Consider the following 23,897-nt stretch of genomic DNA (forward strand, 5'->3'; position numbering starts at 1 on the left):
GCAATTAAGCTTCAATATATTTTATAAAAAATAGTACTTAGTTTACTTTCACATAAGTGAAGAGATACAATTGCACAATGGTGGTTACAATGGTAGAAATACATACTGTTGATAAAATGTTTGCAAGAGATTTAAAAACATACTGTACAGCACCACATCTGAAATTGGGTAATGTTGCCATGAATCATACTCCATGTCCAAGTAAATTAAATTCCTAAATCTTTCTTTTGGAATAAATAAAAAAATACAATGTGCAATATGTGTCTGACACTACCAAAATATTTCCTGAAGTTGAGCAATAGATTAGAAACAAAAATGAGGTAAAAAAAGACATTCATGCATTTAAGTCACCGTTAGTCTCTGACTCTAAAATAAGGCAGATCATAATCTTTTTAAAACTGTCTTTAGCCACTTAAATCCTCTTTAGTGCTTTTCAAGACAAGGTCTTAACAGGCCTTGTAGAATCATGAGTTAAGATGCTTTTATTTCCAACAGGTCATTTTTGACAGGCTCAGCTGTATTTGAAATGCATTATATGGTAGAAAATGTTGCTTTTCCTTAATGAAAAAAGAAATGTAAATTAAAAGGAACTGAGAGAGGTGGATGCTTTAGAGTTTATCACAAATGACACTGCTTTGAGGGAGGTGAGGGAAAGGGAAGGGAAAGAAAATTATGTGTCATCTTCAGTCTTAATGACGTGGAAAAGGGTGACGTTAAACAGGACTTGATGTCCGTTATTCCAGGCATAGAGAGCTCTATCTCTTGCATTGTAGTCAAGCATGGATATATGAAAATACTGATTATGGAAAGGAATGTCTGTATACTCGTAAGTGGAGGTTTTTGTGGAATAAGAATAGTAGACCTTGGCTCCTGTTAAGTGAGAGTTAGTAACATACAAGGTGCCACAGATCATGAAGGATTCTCCAGCACTTCTCTTTGGGTAGCCTGTGCTCCAGCTCTTCAGCACCTCCAGTGTATCTTGGTTTAGCTGGCTGATGACAATGTTGCCTGCATTCTGGTTGGTGGCATACACAGCCCATAGCCCAATTTCATCTGCCATCAGGTCAATATCAGAAAAGCCACCCCAGGTGTAAGGGTAGACATTGTGAAAGCCAGCATACTCAAGGCTACGCTGTGCAAGCACCCGCCCAGTGTCAAAGCTGTATTTGATGATGATGTTGCTCTGATACTTGTTGAAATAGAGGGAGCCATTGTAGACAACATGGTTGGTTCCTGCCCATTTGAATGGAAGGTTGTATGTCCTTGATTCAGCCCCACTGACAAAGTCTGCAATTGATTTATATTCACGGACAATTTTATTGTTAGTGTAACTATCCATGTACCAGACCTGGAAAGAAAACAAAGATTGGGAGTAAACACCTGGAACACAATCTGTGATACATGATCATGATATGACATGATGGATACATTGCAGAAAAAGAAGGAAAAAAATGTTTTCGGTGTGCAGCAGGCTATCAAAGTACAATATTGTCCACATTCCTGTTACAAAAGCATGAGGAACTCTTGAATTTCTGAATCAAAACTTACCTATACAGGTGAACTCTCAAGAAGACTGTCACTAACTACAGTGTCTACATTTTCAGAGAAATTTAATTTTGGATTATTCAGTGTTTGGGTCTCTGCTTAAAGATATTCCCAGAGACTAATAATCAAAGAGAGAGATGGGAAATGGCATGTGAGCTAAGCTTGGATTTATGCTTAGAAGTAGATTTGGTTGAATTTTCTTCAGCTGAACCTCTAATAGGTGAAAAACAGTGTATTCTTACTAAAGAAACCAAATATAATAGCAGTGAAACCAGTAAATTTTAGGAACCGGTTTTTTCCCTTAAAACAAAAAACACCCCAAATCAATACTTTTTTTTAATGTCATGTATGCCAACTTCCATTCCCCCATTTTTTCCTTCATGCATTTTGCTTTTTCTCCTTTTAGTTTGTCAGAGGACAAATCAAATCCTGACTAACAAAACAGAATGATTTCTGGAGCTATTTTTTGTCCCGATTTCAAAACTGGCATTAACAAAATATTTGTATGAATGCCAGTTCAGGTCCCCATCTTCCTATTAGTTGAGATGCTGTGAGTGATATGGTTTGTTCTAATTTGCACGCACACGGGTAGTCTTTGTGTTCCTTGAAGAGGGTGGTAGTGGGGGGAATGTGGAGGGTGTCTGGGGAGGGGGTTGCAGGGTGTGCGGGGTGGGGGGAGGCACAGCAGGGAGCAGGTGCTGGCAGAGGTGAGGGCCCAGGGGGGATGGTTCTGGAGCAGCCACTGGTGCTCTGAGGTGGCAGAAGAAAATTCCTCAGGACAAGATGGGGCTGAGCAGAGTTTGCTGCTCTCCTAAGGGTAATTGACATTCCTGGCGTCAGCAGTAAACCTGTGGACAGGACACAGTGGGTGGGGAGAGCTGCATGCAAATCTTCAGTTATTACCATTTGTACCTTGCCTTTTCTATTGCCTTTTTTTTTTCCTGTATTCAAAAAATGAACCTTCTGGGTCTCATATAAACTTCAAAAGCCCTTTGATGGAGGGAGCACCTCCTCAAGGCTGTGGCCAATTTGAGATCCTTTTGCGGATCCAAACAATAACGTAACTTGGATTTGAGGCATCAAATGGTCTGAATACAGCTTATATGGAGCCTAATCCTGCAAATTTTGACTGTTCCGCATTATGAGTTACGCTCTTGGGTAAAAGTGTTGATGTTTGTGTTATGTTACTTGGGTTCTTAAAGACCCAAGCTCAATTAAACGTGGTAGGAAGAAAAAAATTGTGTAGTCGGTTCATATAGGTGTATAGGTTCATAAAGAAACAGTTGAAGGAAATGGCACAAAGGTGCTTAGCTAACTTTTGTCTTTGGGTATTTTTGCACAAACACTGTTGCTTTTTTTCTGAAGATGTTTAACAGTGAAAATGACAGAAGTAGAAGAAACATGCTTGCAAGTGTAACCTCCTAGGGGGAAAATATCTTTTTAAAGATTAAAGCAAGTAAAACTCCAGAAGGACATAAAGATATTCAGTGCCTTAACATACTCGGTTATTTTTCTCTGATGCTAATGGATCTGTCATCCAGGCTCCAAATCGGGTTCCGGATATCTTGACTGTAATGGGGCCTGTAATTTTCATCAATTTGCCACATGCTGAAATTAGAAAAACAAATGCATTAATGCAAATAATTACACAACTCTCCTTGACATCAGTCAGAGCACAAGACCAATTGCTCTAAACTAAATAGTGGCTCCAGGGGATTCAGGCTTATGTTGAAGATGGTTTGTCATCTTCACCATATGAACTTTTCTGTATTTATGTGTATTTTTACATATAAATATGTAAAAATATACAAATAAAATTTTATTTGTGGTTCCCCCCCCCCCCATATTTTAAAGCATAGCTACATTTTCTGGGTATAAAGAAAAATACAACCTAGTAAAATATCTTCTGAACTGAAGTGAATAATGACATTTAATAACAAATGAAAAGAAGATATAGCCTCCCCTCACTTTCGCCTTCAGAAAGTTCAGTGCAGGGCTAGGATTGATGGATGTTTTCCATTGACCAGGGTAGCAAGGAGGTTAAGGGCAGGCAGGAAGAAATGAGGTTGTACACAAAATGTATAGCTGTACACAAATGCCTGCGTCTGTCTGCTCTGTGGTTACACACACATAGCTGCTCCAGTACTAGGGGCCTGTCTGAAGTTAAGAAAGCAAATACGAGAATTATTCAGCAACCTTCGCTGTATCGGTTGGCTTCTAATCCATTAGGCTGTCTCCTATTAGACTGTCTGGGAGGAAATAATGAGAGTCGATATGATCTTGGATGCTGACCTTCCTAACAATCCAAAAATCTATATTTTAGGGGACATTAATAACATTCCCATTAGCAACAAGCCCCTGGTAGAATTCGTATGTTTACCAAGAGGCTTAATATCGTACATTGGTGTGTAGGTGATTAGGTGAAATAGCATGTTTTTGAAGAAAAGATGTTCCATAAGAATGTAAAAAGAAGTGACACAATTTATTTTTTTAATTTAAAGATAAGTGCTTCTCTGTGATACATGCTTGTATCACCTTATCTATCTAGGAAACGTGGAAAACAAACTGTATCTGGTGTTGAGAGTGAATTTATTCAGTTCAAAAGAGACGGTCACATCAAGCCTGGATCTTCTACTTTATGTAACTGGCAAGGAATGTATTGTGCAAGCCTGTTTCAGTCAATTAGGAGGGGGTTAATGCTGCGGTGACAACTCAGGGGCTGCTTGCGGGGATTTCGTTCACGGCCAGGGAAGTGGGGTGTAATGGAAACGAACATAACTCTGAGTACATACTGAGTCCTCAATGATCAGGGTAGGCTATGACTATTTTCTGGGTCAATTCAAAGGCATTATTATTTACATATCTCAATCTATGTATCTTACAATCTTTTGTAGATTGGTAGTACATAATTTTTTATTCTGGAATTTTTTGTAGATAGGCTGCTAGTATTGTGTGCTGAGTGCTGTTTTTCTACAGCAATGAACTGCTATTAGCTTGGAAAGCAGAGGACTATATCGTATCAAGGTGAAGGCTTTTATTTTTAGGTGGTATGTTAGTAAATAGTATCAGAAATGGGCGTGAGGTAAACTCAAACCTTCAGAGGGGTTTAATTTGGAATATTTAATTTGGAATAAAATTATCAGAAAACTAATAGTGAGTAGAAAGAAATCAGGACAAAATTAATTACTCCTGAATTTGTAGTTTTTAAGGTAATTAAAATACAATGAATGTATGAGTTAAAGGATATACTAATTGGTGCCTTTAAAACACAGTATTGACATTAGTAGGAAAATATAAGCAAAGAGTTTGGAGTTCTGAAACACTGTTTCTTCTATTTAAAAAAATACCCAGGAAGCTAGATGTGGAATCAAAAGCGAGCTGTGAAATTTCACTTCTGAACGGACAAAACTTAAAGAAGAGCCCATGGCAGAGATGTGGGGGTGCTCACAGAGCCCACCTTTGGCACACAGCCTGGGTAACGCCATGTGTCGGGGTAGGCATGGGAGTGTGCACTGTGGGAGTTGAATTGGCAAAACTGTCTGCTGGCACGATGACTTTTGCCAAGGCTAGGCAGAGCAGTCGCCCCACCAGGTACCGTGAACAGCCAGTGCTCAGCGAGTGGAGTCAGAGTTTGGGGGCAGTGAGACCATGTCACTAGCGTGTATGTTAGTGGGTTGTGGGGAGCAGCACGGGCACACATCAAGCTCGAGGCCCCACATCTCCAGCAGGAGAGCTGTAAAAGTAGGGAGTGTGCTTGTAGCCCATGCTGGCTGTTGTGGGGGGTGTGTGCACAGAACCCCATGGGTGTTTGTGTGCGTGGTGCCCCATGTGTGACTGGAACTTTTTGATACTAGCTAGAGAAGGGTGTTCAGAAATTTGTAGGTTTATTAATGTTTCTTAAGTGTCTAGTACTGTGGTTCATCTGTTGTATTACTTTGTATTGATCCTGAATGTATAGTTCACTGATTGCCAGTTAATTACATGTCATTAATAATTAATAAACCTCTTCAGTCTTGATTAGGTTTAAACTGTATGAACTGAGCAGTTTTCCCCTGCGACGGAAGTCAGATGCTTTTAAGGTATGATCTTTCAAAATGTATTAAGATACTGTTCAATGTGAAAAAAGAGATGACGTTGCTATATAGTTGAGGGGCAGCTGATTGAAAGAGTGACAAAGCATAACAAAACAGAGCATCTTGTAAGAGGCATGCGGATATTTTTTTTCTCCTGCCTTATAGTATGTCCTATCTTTTTTCTTCCTTGTTCATTAAGCAGAAACCCATAAATCTGTCTATTTGTGGTATAACTTGATGGGACTGGTATTTAAAACTAAGGAGTAATAATGCAAGTATTTTTTCCACATATGATAAGCCATTCCCATTGTAGTGATAATTTATATCCCATCAGCAGGTTTCCGCTGTAAACCTCAGTGGTACCTGAGGTCTGTTGGCTCACTTGCTGACAGCGTGGGCGGTAAGAAGGAAGCAACAGAGATGACAGTGCCCACCTCTGTCTTGTCATCGCAGCCTCCTTATAGCTGGGAGATCCTTAGGCGCAGGAGCTTAGCATGTGAAGTCTCTGCCAAAATTCTAGTCATGTAAGTCCAGTACCCTGCTATTGCAGACAGCCTTTTTATAAAATTATTAACATGATTTTAAAAATGGGGAAATATTGTTTGCACTTGCCTACCCTCACCCTTACTCCAACTGAAGATTGTTTCAGAACCTCACTCTTCTGTTAATTTGAAAAATGTTCAGGGCCATGTACATGGGTGTCATCTGTCTTGTCTTTGGAGTAGTCAGAACTCAAACGATTGCTTCCAGACACATGTGGACTGGAACCCCTTATCAGTAAGTTCTCTGAGTTCAGAAAGAACTGCTTAAAAGAACACGATGGCCCCAAAGCATGTCTTGGCTGAATGGGCAACTTCATAAACCAGCTCATGCTGTTTTGAATTGTTTAAGGCTGCACAAGTAACTCTTGTAGAAGTGAATTGTCCCAAGTATTCCACAAATCAACTGGCTTGCTAAATACTGGTCTCGTGAATACAGTGAACCTATTGCTGACTGATGATGCAGGGAAATGTGAGACTAGGAAAAAGTAACTGAAGCCAAATTGTCCTCCCCTCCTCATTGAAATCCTTCTGAAATTCAGTTCACACTTTATTCTGTCAAACCTTCAGACAGTCTTCTAATGCAGCATTGCTTCCAAAATTTGATTGGAAGTTAAAAGAATCAAGTGAATGCAATTAAGGAAACAGTAAAACTAATTTCTCATTCTTCAAGAGAAATGTATCATTGTTTTCTTCCAGTTCTGTCTTTTGGAGCCCTACCTTCAAATGTGTTTACCCATTTGTTACAGCAGATCTATAAAAATTGGCAGAATTGGGGTAGTTTGTTTTGTTCGTTATAAAGTAGCAAGGGTGCTGTCTGTTCTGGAGTATTATTGACTTACTAATAGAATTAAATAATTTATTCCAGATGAATATCACAGCATTTTGATGATGTGTTACTACAATATACAGTTTATCAATCTGTTTAACACTGAAATAATTAGTGATACTGACTTTATAAAGATAATTCCCTTGTAGCTTTGCCCAAGCCTGATCTTGCGTTTGATACAGAAATTAAATGAATGACAACTCTTTCAAGAGTAAAGCTGAATATAATGTTTAACAGTTCACTGACAAAGCAAAGTGAGTTTTCTGTGTGGTTGTAAACACTTCCAACTTTGCATTCAGTGCAAGAAATTTTCCTCACTTCTCCACCAAAATTGGAAACAGCTTCTTCTTGTCTACTTAAGTGTAAAATGTGTTGATCTAATCCCAGCCTATATTCTTAGGTGCAGAATGAACCTTATAATTGTTCGTGTGGCTATATTAAAATTGATCTTGCATGCTGAGGTTTCTTGCTAGGGAATGGTGATACTAATATACTGAAAAGCAGGATCATTTAGTTAACGCTTTTGTGGCATGGCAAGTCTGAGAGTCTGAAATAAAAAAAATTCTAATTAGTTTCCAGCTGAGGCTTTTCTTTAGCTCATATTGTATATATGGAAATAGAACATAGACAATGTCATGTGAAACGGGAAACGCTTCTGTGCCATGAATTTTCCATAGCAGTAGGTGGTTGAGAATTAAAACTAGCCTATGCATTTTTTTTTAATACGGGCAAAAGCACCTTTTTTTTTTTTTTTTTTCCCCTTTCCCTTTTCTTCTTTTTTTTTTTTTCTGGCAGAAGGGAACATATGAGGATGTGGAAATAACTCTTGTGATGGCAGGAAAGCTTTTTTTTCTGGTTGAAAAGTTTTGGTTTACAGCAAACCTCTGCTCTTTAATTCCCTGATAGGAGAAGGACCAGATGCTAGTGAGAAGGTAGGTCAAATATATATCCATACTAGCATATGTCAGGAAGTTCAGGAACACGAAGAAAAAAGAAGATATTTCTAGGCATTTTTTCCCCCCACTAAGAGGTTCAGATGGGGTTACACAGAAAAAGAGTGGGATTTTTAGAAGCACTCAGTATTAGTCTCTCCTTGACTTTGAAAGAAGCAGCTGCCTACATTAGAAAATCCCAACCATAACTGATTGTAGTAATTGGAAAATCAATCTGAGTTCAATTTAGGATGCATAAACACTGTAGAAGGAACATCATATCATGCACGATCTGGGTGTTTATGGCTTGATTCATGTCTTGTAACAGTTTTGTACCATGGTCTCCAGTAAGTCTGTGATTTCCTGTATTTATTTACCTTAAGGAAGAAGTTAAGCATGAAGTGACTGTTAAAAAAGAAAGTAGATGTACTACCCCTGTAGGCTGGGAAAGTCTATGGGGCAGAAGGCATCTGGGAAGCTGCTCCAAAGTGAGCAAATACCAGGAGAAGGTTGTGATGGACCAATTGGACATGAGCTGTTTTGGAGATAGCTGGGAATAGGTAGTTGATAGTGCCAGTTCTGTGATGCAAATGAATATTGGTAGCTGCTTATATATACCAAGTGAGCGTATGATTTATAGAAGGACTTGCAAGAGAAATAAAATCAAAACATTCTCCTGAAGAATTCGTAAGCATTATTATTCTATTTATTGTAGGTAATAAATAGGGGAAAATGAAGTATTTTTTTCAGTGGTTGTACAAATTACTTCCAAGTGTTTTACTACTTGCACTTTCCTGCTTATGATCAAATTTGTCATAACGTTATTTTGTGAGGGAATTAGTTTGTACTTGATGGGTGTACGTCTGTCGTAATACAAATCCAGGAAGCATTTTGGTCTAGTGACTAGAGCTTGCTGAGAGGAAGCCTGTGGATTCTTCTGCATGTGTGCAATGACTTGCTGCGTAATCTTTGGGAAAGTCAGTCATCCTCCTGGGCTGCTTGTTCCTTCATCTACAAAATGGGGATAGCTATATATATCTCTATTGCATGGTTTTGTACTAAATGATATTTGTAAAGTTCTTCAAATCCCAAAGGAAAGGATGCTTTGGAAGTACAAGTACCACTGCAATCAATAAAACAATCTCATGCCTGCACTAATACTTCTGCTACAGATGTAACAGCATTTCTTTGGATACATAGATTATTCTACTTTTGAATTTCTAACCAAAAATGTTACTGTAAAATATTGTTTAGATTCTACATTATAATCAGATGTAGCTACAAATGAATCCAATGTGTATCTACTCTAATTATTTCTTCATATTTCATAAGCAACATTTGGCAGAGTATTGGCTTCTATGAATGCTACCCATATAATTTTTTTCCAATTTCATAAACACATTATGACAAGAATAGGAGGATCCCAAGCATACTGTGCAACCTGCATTCCCTTATAAATGCACATGCCTTACATGATTGCCAGCAAAGGACCCACATGTGCATAAGTTTATGTGAATTTGTGGTGTGTGCAATCATATGCACTCTATTCCTATGTGTTTAATTGCATGCATCCTTTTAAAGTTTTGTGGACAAATTTCTCACCAGCTTCAGCCTGAATTTTCTCTTATTCCAAAGAGAAGGAGCAAGTTTCAGTCATCACAACTGCTGTGGTAATCATTAAACCTCAGTGTAAGTAAGACAACTGCTTACTGTATGTTAATGAGTGTTGAAAGTGTTGCCGATGCAGATGGAAGATCTCTCTTAAGTGGCCAGGACAATATAAATAATGCATTATATTGCTGAAAAACACCTGCTAGGGAGAAGAATGGAAAATAGCTATTACACACGCTGGTTAGATAATTATATTGTAAAATGCAACAAAATCTGTGAAGATTCAAGCCAGATCCTCTGGCACGTTGGGGCCAGTCTGCCTTCTGCTGCTGTAGGCTTCTGGCCATCAGATTGGCATGTACAGTCACAGCTGGATCATCTCCAGTGAATGTGGCTGGGGAGAAGGTATAGGCGTGAAAGCTCTTCTTCCTTTATGCCTGCTGATCTGAACACACAGTACCAGCTTTGAGGAGTTACAGTAAGCCTAACTGAAGCTGTTTTTACTTTTAAAGGCACACAGGGTTAGGTCAGAAATACAGCCAGTCCATTAGCAGGTGAGCATAAAAGTCATTTAAGCATCTAAGACCAGGGAATAATGCCAATAGTATTAGAGCTGGAGAAGGCCAAACCCCTTTTAATAATGGATGTGCTTAATAACTCATTTCGTACAAAAATTTTCTCTCTATTGTTAATATACATAATTTTAATAGGTTTTTTTACATTAGCACATCAAGAGTAATAGAATGTGTTGCAGTAATTCGGGATAGATGGGAAGGGAAACATGGATGAAAAACAGGAAAATAGTAAATAACTTCTGAGAAGAGAGCCCCCTGTGAATATACCTAGGCACCCCAATGTGTAAAATGTATCTTATGCTTTAGTCACTTTACTAATCAATGTTACAAGAATATGCTGTAAAAGCAAAGAAAAACAAGATACTCATTAAAGATAAGTTGATGATCTTTTGGTGTCTAATAAACTTACTGGAACACTCACTATCAGAAAACACTGTCTATTTATATGAATTTTCTTGCTTGCTGCAGGATTGCAATGCAGCCATTTTCTCCTGGCTGCCTCCTGTCAATGCAGTAATGTGCTATTATGTGTGTGTACTGAGGGGAAAATAGGATCATAAGAAATTTCTGTTTGAAGAAGTCTTTCATGTATTTTAGCCCATCATCACTGTTATTTCTAGTGTAAAACAAAGAAATTGAAAATAAATAATTTAAGAGGCTAACCTAACCTGGATTTTTCTCATTCCATTGCCTCACAAAAATAGAGGCACTGCTTATCAAGTTAATAACGTATTTCATGTCATGTGTGGCATTTAAAAGTAAACATCCCACACTTGATAACTGAGAATACTGATCACAGGACTGAACTTTAGAATTTCTAGTTTATTCATGTTCGATGTTAGCTTACAAAGCGTTTATTTCTCATAGAGGGGCTGGATTGTTGGCTGTAGCAATCCAGATTGCAATAGTGATCCATTCAGGAGTCTCAGAATGCATGGGTAGGTTGGGGCGGGGGGAGACTTTGCATTGTGATTATAAAGCAGGTAGGTACTTTGGGTAGTGGAAGTTAAGGCTGACACTTGATAACGATACTTCAGGCTTTTAGTTTTGGTAGCTGATGCTGAGCTAGTGCCGACTTTCAGAAATACTGAACATTTGACTTTTTCTAACTAAAGTCAGCATGTGAGTAACCAAGATGGAGGCTGCCTGACGTAAATCTAGTGCAGCGCTCACAATGGATTGTTGCTGTGCTTCCTACAAAAATCATGCTTTGTTCCCTTAAATTAGGTGTAATGCTTAATTATGTTGTATTGCAAATTGTAGAATGGCACATCTCTCCAAATGCTAATATTACAGGTCTAAAGACAGTACAGTCAGAGGGGCCTCTCAGGTGTCATAGCAAGATGTCAGGGTTATGATGTGGACATCTTGAAACTGATTCCAGTCTACTTCCCACTAAATTTTTTTTTCCACACTGATATGCCAAAGATGACCTAAGTAGCAATGCCTGTCTGAGCTTTTTTTAAAGAATATTTGTAGCTCTCCAACTTGTAAATCTTTTAGATTTTAAAGTTGCTGTCTGTTATAATTTTCCATCTTAATTCCTTCTGTATACAGTAGGGCAGATCATTATATAAGATACACTGGTCCAAACTTAGAATGATATGACTGACCTTAGGTGGAGTTACTCTTGACTTTTATTAGGGTAGCACAGATCAGAATATAATGCAGTCTTTATTCAAACAAGAAAAAAGAAGACTTCATCTTTCTATAGAGACAACTAAAAATATATAGCCAAGGGACCAAATTTGCCATGAAATTGTTAACTTACTGAGCTTTTTCATGCAGTCTCGAAGCCTGGTTTCTAAACTGAGTACACGCTGGTGTAGTTCCTCATAGTCATAAGCACCAATTTCTTCCTGAATCCCAGTGAGGATAGTAGACAGATTCCTAATTTCCTCCTTGAACTGGGTGATTAATTTGGCATCAGTTTTGTATTGTTCCAGAACTGGGATCAGTGGTAGGAGCTCATCCATCTTTTCTTTCAACTCCTGTTAAAGGCAATCATATGTGCATTAGAGCAGTTTAAAGGAGTTCAATCGCCTAATTCCCTTTAATGTAATATTTATGCCTGATTATTAAAATGACTTGAAAATGATTATTGATTTTAGTTACAGATCTATTATTTGAGAGTATTGTGAAAGTCAGACTTAATGGTAGTAAGCAGTAGATAAAATGTATAAGAGAATAGTTTTTCTACTGAAGTACCCAATTACCTTCAAGTGATCTGAACCAAACCTGTTGAAGGTGTGACTTTCCATCCAGGGGATGTAAATCCCTGCTAAGTGTATCTTTCCTGAGAGAAAGTGATTAGGCCTGAATACAGTGATGTTCGAGGAGGCCATACCTGTTTTACAATGCTGTCATAGTTGGTGAGCTGTTAATTTCTATTTCACTCCTTAGAAATACTGAATTCATTTTTTTCTCAATGGCTGTTGAACACTGTTTAGTTCTGTTCCAGCCACAGTGATGTACCCCTCTTTCTTCTGAAGCAAAAAATCCATGGTTCTTAACTGCACTTTTTATTTGACATCCTGCTACATCGGTAGGTGCCTTTGAACTTCCTCAGTTGATCTCTCTGCTGGATTATCACAAATCAGGGTTTTTTTGCCATGTGCAGTTGTTGCGTTGCCAATCCTAATCTTAAACATTGATTAAATAAAGTAAGTCTCTACTTGGGATCTCGGGTTGCCCCTTTCTCAGACTTTTGCCGAGTCATATACTTTGAGAATTTGTCTCAGTTTGTAACCTATATTGGCTGCTCTTCTGTCATTTCTTAATTATTATTTTAAATGCACTAATCATAGGAGCTTTACTAAATTTAAACTAATTGTTTGAGGTTGTTTTTTGTTTGGTTATTATTCTGTAGAAAACCTCAAAGAATCCTTACAGTCAAAAGGTTTTGCTTTATTGAAATGCAGACAAGTTTGTCCCTGATATATCATCTGTGTATAGAGATTTGCATATCTTTTTATCATTTGAAGAAACAGCAGGACTTCCATGAGCAAATGCCAGAGAGACGTGAGAAGATGCAAGCCTGGACAAAACAAGGCAAAGAATGGAAATAAAGATTTGTTAGGTACTAGCATTAGTTTATAATAGAGACTGGGAACAGATGAGGACAGACAGGGAGAGCCTATTGAAGGGTTTAAAAAAATCAAGTCCTGAAGAATGGACTGGAGTCCATACTCTAGCTGGAGTAGTCAGCAGGTTAAAAGGGAAAGCAGAAGAGAACTAAATGGAAGCCCAAGCACAAGAAAGAGGTGCAGAAGCAAATGTGGTTAGAGGTTAGTGTAGTCACTGAGGTGTGCAAAGACACGCACGTACAGTTTGTTACATCACTTGTGTTAAAGGATGCAATAAACAGGGTAGGACATTTCCAAAATAAATAACACGATGATGCCAAATGCGTTTTTGCTAAGGAGATGTGAAAGAAGCTGATACGCAGGGTCAGCATTTGAGCCGCCTGAAGATCTACCTCTGTATTTTTGCCTCTTGAACATGTTCTAAGACAGCTTGGGAGTTCTTCATAACCTAGCTAATATATCCATATTGTTCTAACAATTGCTTTCATATTGGAATTATTATTTACTCAAAATAAAGACTTATACGTGTTGTTAGGAAGTATATTTTGCACACAGGTCATCTTAATAGCTAGAAAATTGCTTTTTAAATTCTAAGCAGATATGTCATTATAAATGGATTTGAGAGTATTGGGTGTTCTATTGGTTATATTCTTAAGGGGTCTTCCAATTACATTATAGTAGCAGAATTACTGAAATGGACAGAAAGAAGTGGAGAGTCGTTTTGTCTACAGTTAAAACTATTTTTATTTGACTGTTTTTATTAAAAAACTTAACTTTAACTTCACATAACTACTTTATACCTGTTAAAATGAACAGTTATTTTTTTCCTTGATGACAAGGAGAGTAGGCTTTGTGACATAGAAAACAGAGCTCCAGAAGCCAAAGTTTTTGTTACTTCATTTTGAAATTATGAACTTGGGCTTCGGTTCTGTGGGGCAGTGAACTGCCAAAAATCATGGGTAAACTGTGATGTAAAAAAATGCAAAGCTTGTAAAAACTCAGGATGATAAAACATATTTAAGAGGATTAGTGAAGGTAACTTATTCCTGACAGGATTTATGCCAGATGAGGTATCATTTGAGTAAACTGCTGTAACTTTTTGTGGCGATCGGGTATCTCCTGCATGGCTTAAATGCTGATTTGACTGAAGTATGACCAAGTGTGATTTGTACTCTGGTTCTCATCAACATGGAACTATAGCATTAGAATATCTCACTTCAGTATAAACCATATAAAGATGGTTTTGGTATTTTCATAATAAAGAAAATAATTTTATTGGTTTCTGCTGACACTCCTAGCTTCTTGTTATGATGAGTGGTACAAGAACTAATTTGTATTGCAACATGGATAGGTGGTAGACATATTCTGGCACTGCATGCCTGCTGATACGAGGGGTTATGCTATATCCAGAATGAGTTTCTTTGTCTCAGGAAAGATAAAGCACTGGAATTTCAGTAGATCAAATTTCAGAAAGCCAGCACCATATTGTATTGTGTTGACCTTTTAAATTACTCTATAATTTGATTGGCTGGGAATCTGTTTTATACTCCTGGCAAACTGTCAAACTGAAGTTAAATGACTGGCCAATACAAATATCGAATATTTAAAAGGTTAGAGTACTGCAGAAATCTGCTACCTTTGACGTCGTGTATCAGACATTCAAATTTTGGTATTTTGTTCCCAAGGAAAACTATAATGAGAATACAGAATATATAATGGCATTATACAAATGTGTCGTTATTGTAGCAAGGAGTGGTGAAGGGAAAAAAGGTGGAGACATTTCTGAACTACCTGAAAATAACCCCTTACTACCTGAAAGTATGTGCTTAAACTCTAATCTAAACTAAGAATGATGACATAAAGAATAAAGTTGTAGTCAGATCATTAGTGTACTTAATTCCTGATAATGTTAAGACCCATTGGATATTCAGTGTCTCTGAAACATAAATTGGACCCCTTAGCTATGTAATTGTTTAGGTATCTAACTTTAGCAGCAATTAGAAAATTAAGTCCATTTTATATGAACTTTCATAAACACTTTAAAAACGTATATTTCGTTAACATAATATAATCCTCAGAATGTATTTTCTAGATCCTATCTTGCTGTCCTGCAGTCTTGAAATATCAATTTATCAGACTTGATATTTAAGAACTTATATACGCTCTTGTAACATTTTTTCCTTAAGAGTACTTCAGATAGCTTTTTCAGAATACACAATGCTATTTTGTAATCTCTGCAACTCTCCTTCCTCACAAAAAGATTGGCTTGTAGTTTTTGTTGTCATTAAAATTCCTTGGAAGTCTTTTTTTAATCACACAAATGTGACTGGGAATGATTGCCCTCCTCCCCTATACCAAATTCAAAATAGCAAAACTTCGGATATGAAATTAGATCTTAATTGTACTGGATAAAAATTACAATAACCTGATTTATTATAGGCTTTCTTCCCTTCAACTGCAGTAAATGTCAGGCAACAGTAAAAGTGCAGAACTCTCTAGTTGTTTGCTATTAATTCCATTGGATTTCCCCATTTATCACTGGAGCTTGAATGAATATAAATTTCTCAGTATGACATGCACATTGATACTGAAAAAACAAGAATCTGTTTATAATGACATTTCTCTAATGACTTAATAATTAATGGTTACTCCCTATTACAATTAAATTGAACAGAGCAAAAGATTATCATCATAAAGGAAAATTTATTATGCTTTTCTTTTTAATGTTGCTCTTGTATGAGCATTTCAAGCTGAGATCTTAGCAGTCCATGCATTGCTGCTTAGTACATTGCTTCCAGCAGGCTTTCAAAGTTAGTGTTAAAATAAAACCTACTTGAAAATGCTTTGTCATTAATGTCTTCCGAAGAAACTTGGCCTTCAGCCCTTTCATTTGTGTTTCCATTTTTAGAACATACTGGAAATCCCTCTGAGTCCGTAGATTTAAAACTTCAATAGACTGGGACATATTCTGAACCTGTTAAAGAAGAACACTCTCTAAATGCACTTTTTGTTGCTTTACTTTTTTTCCTGGTTAAGGTAGTTAAACATCAGGCAATAAAATGTGCTTATGTCAATGTTTTAGTTGCGAGTCATTTATACTACAGTATAGTTTTAAATTCCATAACTGCTGACAGTACAAAAATCAGGGAACAGGGCTAACAGGGGACTATTAGGAGCAAGACCTTGAAGCCATGAATGATTTGGACTAGCTTCTTTGAGGTAGAGAGAGAGATTCCTTTTGGCACCATTATCAATGGGCTCAAAAAAGACTGTTAGGCAGTGGAGTCTACTTTGTCACTTGTAGTAGATGCTGACTGTTCTTCAGGATGTGCTATATAGTATGTGTTTCCTCCTGAGGACTTCAGGAGGGACTGAGATTTGCAGATTTTGGTTAGTATGAAGAGCATGATTTTTATTGCTGGTAGGCATTTATATAATTCAGTATAAGGAATTCATGAGTCTATCCAGAGATAAGCTGGGGTGTGCCCATCATGATTTTGTAAGTAGATATAAAATGAGAAATTTTATCCAATTGTCTCATTGGTAGAAAACCACATTTTTTTACAGATGAGAAGTAATGAACATTCAGGTAGCTTTTGTAGAGCAAGTGACTTTGTAGCTATAGTGAGCACTTTTACCACAATGAGGCAACAATAACTGTCATCTAGAGTAAATTTTATATATTTTTAACAGTATCTGTAATAAAAGCAATGCTTTTGCCATTCATAAAAATGACAGTTTTGCAAGTGCAGTTATTCTATTTCAATTAAGTGTTTTGTTCTCCCAAAACATGAAAAAAGTAGACTGCTATAAATGTATTAGGCACCATTGAAGTTTTGGCTCAAGCAAAAAAAAAAAAAAAAAAAAAATTCTACCTTCCTAATAAAAGACAAACCCAGCAGTATTCCTGTTTTTTGCGAGAGTATGCAATGTTTGAACTGATATTCATGTTTGAAACTAATATATTGTGACCTACAGAATGTGTGGATTCAGGAAATACTGTTAAAATACTCTTAAAAATAACGTACATTACTTATTGCACTGGTGCCATTAGCAGTTCTTAGAAAGTATTTTTAATGAAAAAAAAGTAATGTTTCTTTTTTCTTTGCTTTCTAATTATTGAAAGCAGGCAAATAAAGTCCTTCAGGTCTTGGAAGAACTTTGAGTGTTTCCACTTGGCAGAATATGCATTCGCATAGAGGCTCTAATTAAATATCTATGCATGGACTTAGTGAAGTGATAATATGACTTTACATACCCATAATTGCCACAGTTCTAATCATAAGAAAATAACTTTTAGAGACTGGTAATTTAGATTCTTTCCTGTGGCAGCTCAAAAACTATGTTGAGATCTTAACACCCATCCAGCCCCCACCCCAAAAGAAAGTAAGATTTTTTTTTTTTAAACATTAATTTTTTGGTGTTTGGGAAATATGCTAGAGCAAAGACTCTGGGGACTGAAGTCTTCCTCTATTAAGTAAACAGACAACATGAGAGGAGGTAGCTCCTCCTCTGTGTGCTGCTTCGTCAATGTCCTCTCCCAGCATCTCGCGCTATGGGCTCTGTCACAACCTGAAACTAAGTCCCTGCTGAAGTTCATGGAGGCTTAGGGATGGAAAATCTGCAGGGATCTGCCACTACATTAACACTGGAGTGATTTTTCTATAGCTGGAAAAATACTGAAAATTGTATGCTAAAAAATGTTTCTAAGTCTAAAGTTTACGTTGCTTTCTGCTGCTGTTCAAACACTCTCTCAGGCCTCAGGTTCTGTACCACTAGCTGTGATACAATAACTATAACCTTGGTGCAGAGCAGTAGTTTGTGTTTTCATGGTTGCAGCATTTTTTCAGCTGATGCAAAATAACGCTTCACTGGTTTTACTATATATGCAATAGTGGGTAATACTGGAAAGAAGAATTGGGTTGTTTGGGGAAAATTTGCATATTTTGAATAAATAGTATTAGTTGAGGAAAGAACAAATGAAAGAAAATTAGAACTGTTTCTCTTCTGTACAGTCTGCTTTGCAGATGCTGTCATGTCTATATCTCGTTATTTGTTGGTAAGAGACAAGGAATGACCTTCAAGAATCTCATACAATTGAAGCAGAAGCTGTAGTTTAAATCCCATAATAACTTGCTAGTTTGAGGTGGGATTTGTAACTGTTTTTACACAGAAAAATCAGTCCTGTCTGTGTGTAAGGAAGAATTTTGGGAGGAGTGAACAAGAGAGAAGATGCAACTTCAGTTTGCTAGATAAGTGGCTGGGGTTGGGAAAGGTGTGTTATGAGGAAAACAGACAAATAATGATCAGTGGTGAGAACATGGGTAGGGGATATACCCTGAAGAAATATTTTTATTAGATAACTTTTCAGTACTCCATTATGTATTAAACTTAGATGGAAAGGAGTAGATTTCCATGGGAAGTTTAGTGATCAAAAGGAGGAATTTGTTGGGAAGACTTACCTTCTCTAGCAGTTGTCTGAGTTGCCTACTTTTGGCATCTCTTGAGCATAGGTTTTGTTCAGGTGCAACAACAGTGCAAATGCAACGGCCATCAGGATCCTGGGCTGAACTATAAACTTGCCACCCTTCCTTGGGGCTAATCTGAGTCTGTAACAACAGAATAATAAAAATAAAGGGAACTCAACTGATTTTTTTTTTGTTTTTGAAAAACCACTCCCTCAGAATATTTTTGTTGATTTTTGCAGTATATGCTTGCAATAAGGTTTCTCCTAGTCAACACTTATTATGCTCTTAACTAATTAGATTGGTGGTTTCGCACAGTTTTGTCATATCTCACACCTTTCTAATAGCTCTCTAGAAGTGTCCAGCACACATTGTTTCCAGGGTGGATGAGAACAGTTTTCTACTTGTGATTCAGCACAAGCTAGTTGATTTAATTCTTTGCAAAGGGATGTTACAGTTTTTCATCAGCAGAGAACAAACATGTCCTTTCAGCCTGAGTGACTTTTACTTTTGACTAATGGAAACAACAAAGACGGAAAAGAACAAATATAAAACCACAAAGAGAGAGCACAATATATGTGACTCACCCGTTGGGAAATGGCTCAGAAGCGGTTAAGGACGTGGGTTAGGTTTGCTCTTAAAGATGCAGCACAGAGAAAACTGTTCTCCACTGACTTCTACTGCACATGCACCAAAGGGAAGAGAGACTTGCTGCAGGGTAGTACTGAAAAGTGTCTAGTTAGTTTAGGTGAATGGGGGCCATGGCAAGCATGGCACAGTGCAATTAAGACATTGCACATCCTTCACTGGGACAGAATAATTCTGGAAATTCCTAACCTGTTCTTTTTCACAGCAACCACCACCACTGAGAAAGAAAAACAAAAAAAAAATCACTTTTGCTTGCAGAGCAGGCTAACACTGCACTGCATTTAAAGTTTGTGTGATACCTTGTGAGAGTAGGTAACTGTCTATTTAATGGGATTGTATAGAAATACACAGCATAAGAATGAGAGAAAGCAATATAATTAGATGATTGAAAAGATTCAGGTGATGGAATTAAAACTAGTGGACACAAGAAGTAATTATTTTACTTTCTTTTTAATCTGTAATTTAAAGTTAATATTATGCATTATTCTTTTCTCGTGATATAGTATTGACTACTGAATTTCATAGTACAGATGCTAATGGATGCCATTGAAGTAATTTTGGTCTGGACATAGTTGGAATCAATTACTAGTTACATTATAAAATTGTACTCAGTGTCAGCACAGAGAGTGATTATTTAAACTGGCAAGCTTTGATATTGATGCTTTACTGGCAGCTTAGTGCAGAATAAGTTGCAGAGTTCCTCACCTCAGAAGAGGTGCAATATCTCTGTAGACTGAGGTTAGAAAAGAGCACAGACTTTTCACAACAATGACTCTTCTGAAGAAGTCATTGAAGATAGCAGTGACCTCTTCTAGTGCAGAGTTAATTGAAAAATCAAAATTGTATTGTTCCCTTGTTTTGCAAGGAAAACCAAAGTGTCATAATGTAGATGACTGTAAAAAGAGGACAGCTGAACTTGCCTTAGGGTTTGCTAGAGAGGCATATCCAGAGTTCAGTGCTGAATTTTACTGCCGCTATGGTGTTCTCTTCGCCTTAATTTTTAGGGCAAAGGGAATCTAGTTTAAGACATGGAGAACAATAAAAACTAAACAAAATTACACCTGCAGAGACAATTTAAATTGGTTTTGAGCAGCTATTAAAATTGCAAGCTTGAACAACTAAAGCCTATCAAGGCTGATAACCCTTGCGAAGTGTAAGCTCTGTTCACTCCAGTAGTTTCCATGATTCTCTGTAGAACTTATGTCCAGAGAGTGTTGTTATGCAAGAGCAAGGAAACTGAATTTTTGTTGAAGTTCAGGAACCTAGAGCTTGTGATTATAATTCCTTTTGGACAGAAATACTTAATATGAGTTTATGAAAAATTGTGATATTTGAGCCTTATACCTGCTACATTTAGATTGGTAGCAAGTGGTTTTACTGCATTCAAGTAAGTTTTCTACAGTGGAGAATGGATGAGATACCAGGATCGTGCACAGTCTATAGTAAAGCTATTATACTCCAGGCTCTATTATCAAAGGTACTTATATATTCTAATGATGTCATGAGTGTCTCTCTCAACTTTATCTAAGGAAAAAAAAAAAACTTTATTGATGAACTTGGCAGATATTTTCTTACTGTGTCTAACATATGGCTTGATTTTAAAAAGTAACTGCTATTTGGGAAAATATTTCTCACAGTGAGAAACTGTCAGGCCCAATACGAGTGCACTGTGTTACTGGTTGCCTGTGCATAAATAAACGGTCAGTACTTCTACAATTTAGGCTACAGTTCTTTGCAGCATTCTGCGGTTCCCTGTATTTGGACCATTAGGGTTCCTTCATTAATTAGGATGGGTAATATGAGTGATTACAGAGATAAACAAGCACGTGTGTGTAGGTGCACGTTGCTTTTTTCTTTTCCTCTGTTATTTTTTTTAGTTTGACGTTTAATCCCTACCTCAAGCAGAAACTGCTGTGTCGTCCAGGGAAGGAGCTAGAACGCATCAAACCCTTACGGAAACTACTGAACCTACTCTTCAAATGCAGGCTTACTGCTGACAGGCCTTAGTAAATAAACAAGAAAAGAAATAACAAGTGGAGAACAGCAATGATAATAAATTATGCTAGTTCTTGAAAATCTGGGGAAAACAGAGGAGTCCCTACAAAGCCCAATATTAATCATTGCCTTGGCAGGGTGCTGTGCTACAGACTCACTTCACTTACCTCCGAAAGATTTATTTTTTCACTCGCACTTTTATATATTCTGATAAAACTGTTACAGTTACCTTCATTGATACTAGTGACAGGGCAAATGGAAGTATGTATACTTAATATGGTTGCTTAAATATAAACAGTATTTTTCAGTTTGTCTTGCAATTTCAATCCTTGGACTGTAACAGAGCTGAAAAGAGGAGGCCCTTTCCCCATCCCCACCTCCTTGTACAATTCTTCCATGAAATGGGGAATTTTTGTTCTTTTTTCCTGTATATATACACAATTTATGAGCTTTGTATGTGCTAGGAGAGAACTTCTGGAGAAATGCATGTGCTGTGCTGTTCACTGGACAAGCTGTCAGTGGATAACTCTTCATGGCAGTTAAAAATCAGTCAGTGATGACCTCAGCGTTACTGAGCTCCGGGGGGACATAAAGTCTCTCAGCTCACATCTAAAGTTTAGAAAAAGGTAGTAGATTTGGGGTGCTTGGTTTTATGCAAAAAGAACTCCATGTGACTGAAGTTCCTATTTTTTTTACTTGGCAGATTTTGCCAAGCTCAGATAATCAGGTCTTTGTGATTGTTTCCCCAGCTCTACAGGCACTCCTGCTTACCCCTCTTGAAACACAAAATGCGCATATAACTCCAACTCAATGAGTGCAGAGAGCGTTAATGAAGTAATGTTTAGAAGGCATTTATATCAGCAGTGCCCTATTGTAGCCAAGGGAAGCATGACAGTTTACACTACTTGGAATCTGAACATGTTAATATATATAAACACATACATGTGTTGTGTGTATAGATAGATATGTGTGTGTGTGTTATTATAACTAGTGTGCATCTCTTAGTTGCAACTTTAAACTTGGATTAAAATGTGATAGGGAATTTTATTACTTGTAATATCATGTTGCCACAAGAACTAGCAATATATACTATAGTTCAATAAGCACAAGTTACATCTAAGGAAAATAAAATAGAGCTTTTCCTTGTCTTCTCACCTTCTTGCTGCTCTACAACACAACAGAATTCTTTCTTATGACATCATTTAATTAATTTTAAAGTAGTAATATTTAAAGTCTAAGTGCAGTGATTTTCTGCAGTAATGTTTTTCCTGCATGCATATATTCAATTAATTAAATATTGATTAGTAAATGCATGATTTTTAGTTACAATTAAAAAACTAAGTTCTGAGCATAGTGAACTACTGTACAAATAGCTAAATTTACATTTTACATAACATACTATTATGTAAACATCTGGTTGCAGTTACACAAAAAGATAGAGTGTTTTACTAAACATTTAGGAAAATGGTGTTCTGGTTTAGTTTATGAATACCGGTATAGTGTTCCTTCTTGTCCAATTAAAGTATTACTTTAATATTTAGGCTTCTCATTAGTAGTTAATCATAGCTTTTCTGTAGGTCTTCATTAACAGGGGCTGCTGTATATGACCATCAACCATACGAAGTAGTATTCGTGTCATTTGTATTATTCCCATATCAGCCTTTCTAAAATTCTGGTACCCAACCTCCTAGTACCAATTTTATTTTGTTTCTAACAGCTATTTATTTGCTTAACTGTACTCCCATAAAGAAAAATAGGCAAGAATCAGACCCCTTGCATAGTGTAGTGAATAGCTAACATATAACATTATTCAGACAAAAAGAAAACTACTGCCAGATATTTTTTTCTTAATAACGCAATACATTTTTCTGGAGCAGTAAACATAGGAAAAAAAGTCTAGACGAATGAAATGACATTGCTGTACTATTTTTAGCATTTCATGCTCAAGATGAAGGCATTTGTTCTTAAATATTTAAGGATGCGATTTTAAAATCTTTCCTTTCATAGTAAGACCACAACATGCCCACTAATGTGCAGTTTTATGATGCCCAAAGAGAAGCATGCATTAAGGGATGATAGGAAGATTAGTAGCTTAAAAAGAGATTTACAAAGAGGCAACAAACTAAAGCTTTTGCTGGCACTTAAATAGTACTTCAGCATTAAGATGGCTCACAACATATCAGAGCTACTTACTAGAGTATCTGAAGTGGTTATTCTGGTGGTATTTAGTCCTACCAGAGATGGGAGAGTTTGGGACATCCAGTTAGAGATAATTGCCATGGTACTAAGAACAGCACCAAGCTTCAGCAGTGGAGGACTCATTGCTGTGGAGCTAATGAGTTTTCATAGTGACTGATTATCATCCCAGTGCAGGCTGGCAGTGAGAGGCGTGACTGCAGCACACAACATCCACAGCATGAAAGGAGAACAAGCTGCCCAGATTTAATCATCCATTTAAAACACTCATATCCTTATTTGCCCGCTGTCCTTCTGCTCTTACTAAAAAATACTTATGACTATCTTATGCTGACCACTAAATAAGCAGACCTTTCTATGCTAGTAATCGTTGCGGTTTCCAGTGGGAGATGGCATCAGTGAA

General features: G+C 37.1%; 1 protein-coding gene across 2 annotated transcripts; it reads right to left on the reverse strand.

Annotated features, from left to right (window-relative positions):
• On the reverse strand, positions 1-23,620 carry OLFM3 (olfactomedin 3). 2 transcript variants are annotated; one of them, XM_009580802.1, is made up of 7 exons: positions 23,475-23,620; positions 19,944-19,950; positions 18,653-18,793; positions 16,024-16,164; positions 11,876-12,095; positions 3,047-3,153; positions 1-1,348 (listed from the first exon to the last, which is right to left on the reverse strand). In XM_009580802.1, exons 1-7 carry the CDS (start codon positions 23,618-23,620, stop codon positions 671-673), a joined length of 1,440 nt encoding a protein of 479 aa, XP_009579097.1. In that variant the 3' UTR covers positions 1-670. The 2 variants fall into 2 exon arrangements, with proteins under 2 accessions (XP_009579097.1, XP_009579098.1); XM_009580803.1 differs by lacking the exon at positions 19,944-19,950 and having other exon boundaries at positions 18,653-18,799; positions 23,492-23,620.
• Between the last annotated feature and the right edge of the window lie 277 nt (positions 23,621-23,897).

Source organism: Fulmarus glacialis, unplaced genomic scaffold (genome assembly GCF_000690835.1).
Source record: "Fulmarus glacialis isolate BGI_N327 unplaced genomic scaffold, ASM69083v1 scaffold30156, whole genome shotgun sequence".
Taxonomy (NCBI): Eukaryota; Metazoa; Chordata; class Aves; order Procellariiformes; family Procellariidae; genus Fulmarus; species Fulmarus glacialis.

Bases quoted from the DNA above. Each gene is read 5' to 3' on its own strand.
- OLFM3 (XM_009580802.1), bottom strand. From the start codon at position 23,620: ATGAGTCCTCCACTGCTGAAGCTTGGTGCTGTTCTTAGTACCATGGCA. The intron at 3,154-11,875 runs GTAAGTTAACAA...TTCTAATTTCAG, and splicing joins AGACTGCATGAAAAAGCTCA to CATGTGGCAAATTGATGAAA. The intron at 1,349-3,046 runs GTATGTTAAGGC...TTTTCTTTCCAG, and splicing joins CATCAGAGAAAAATAACCGA to GTCTGGTACATGGATAGTTA.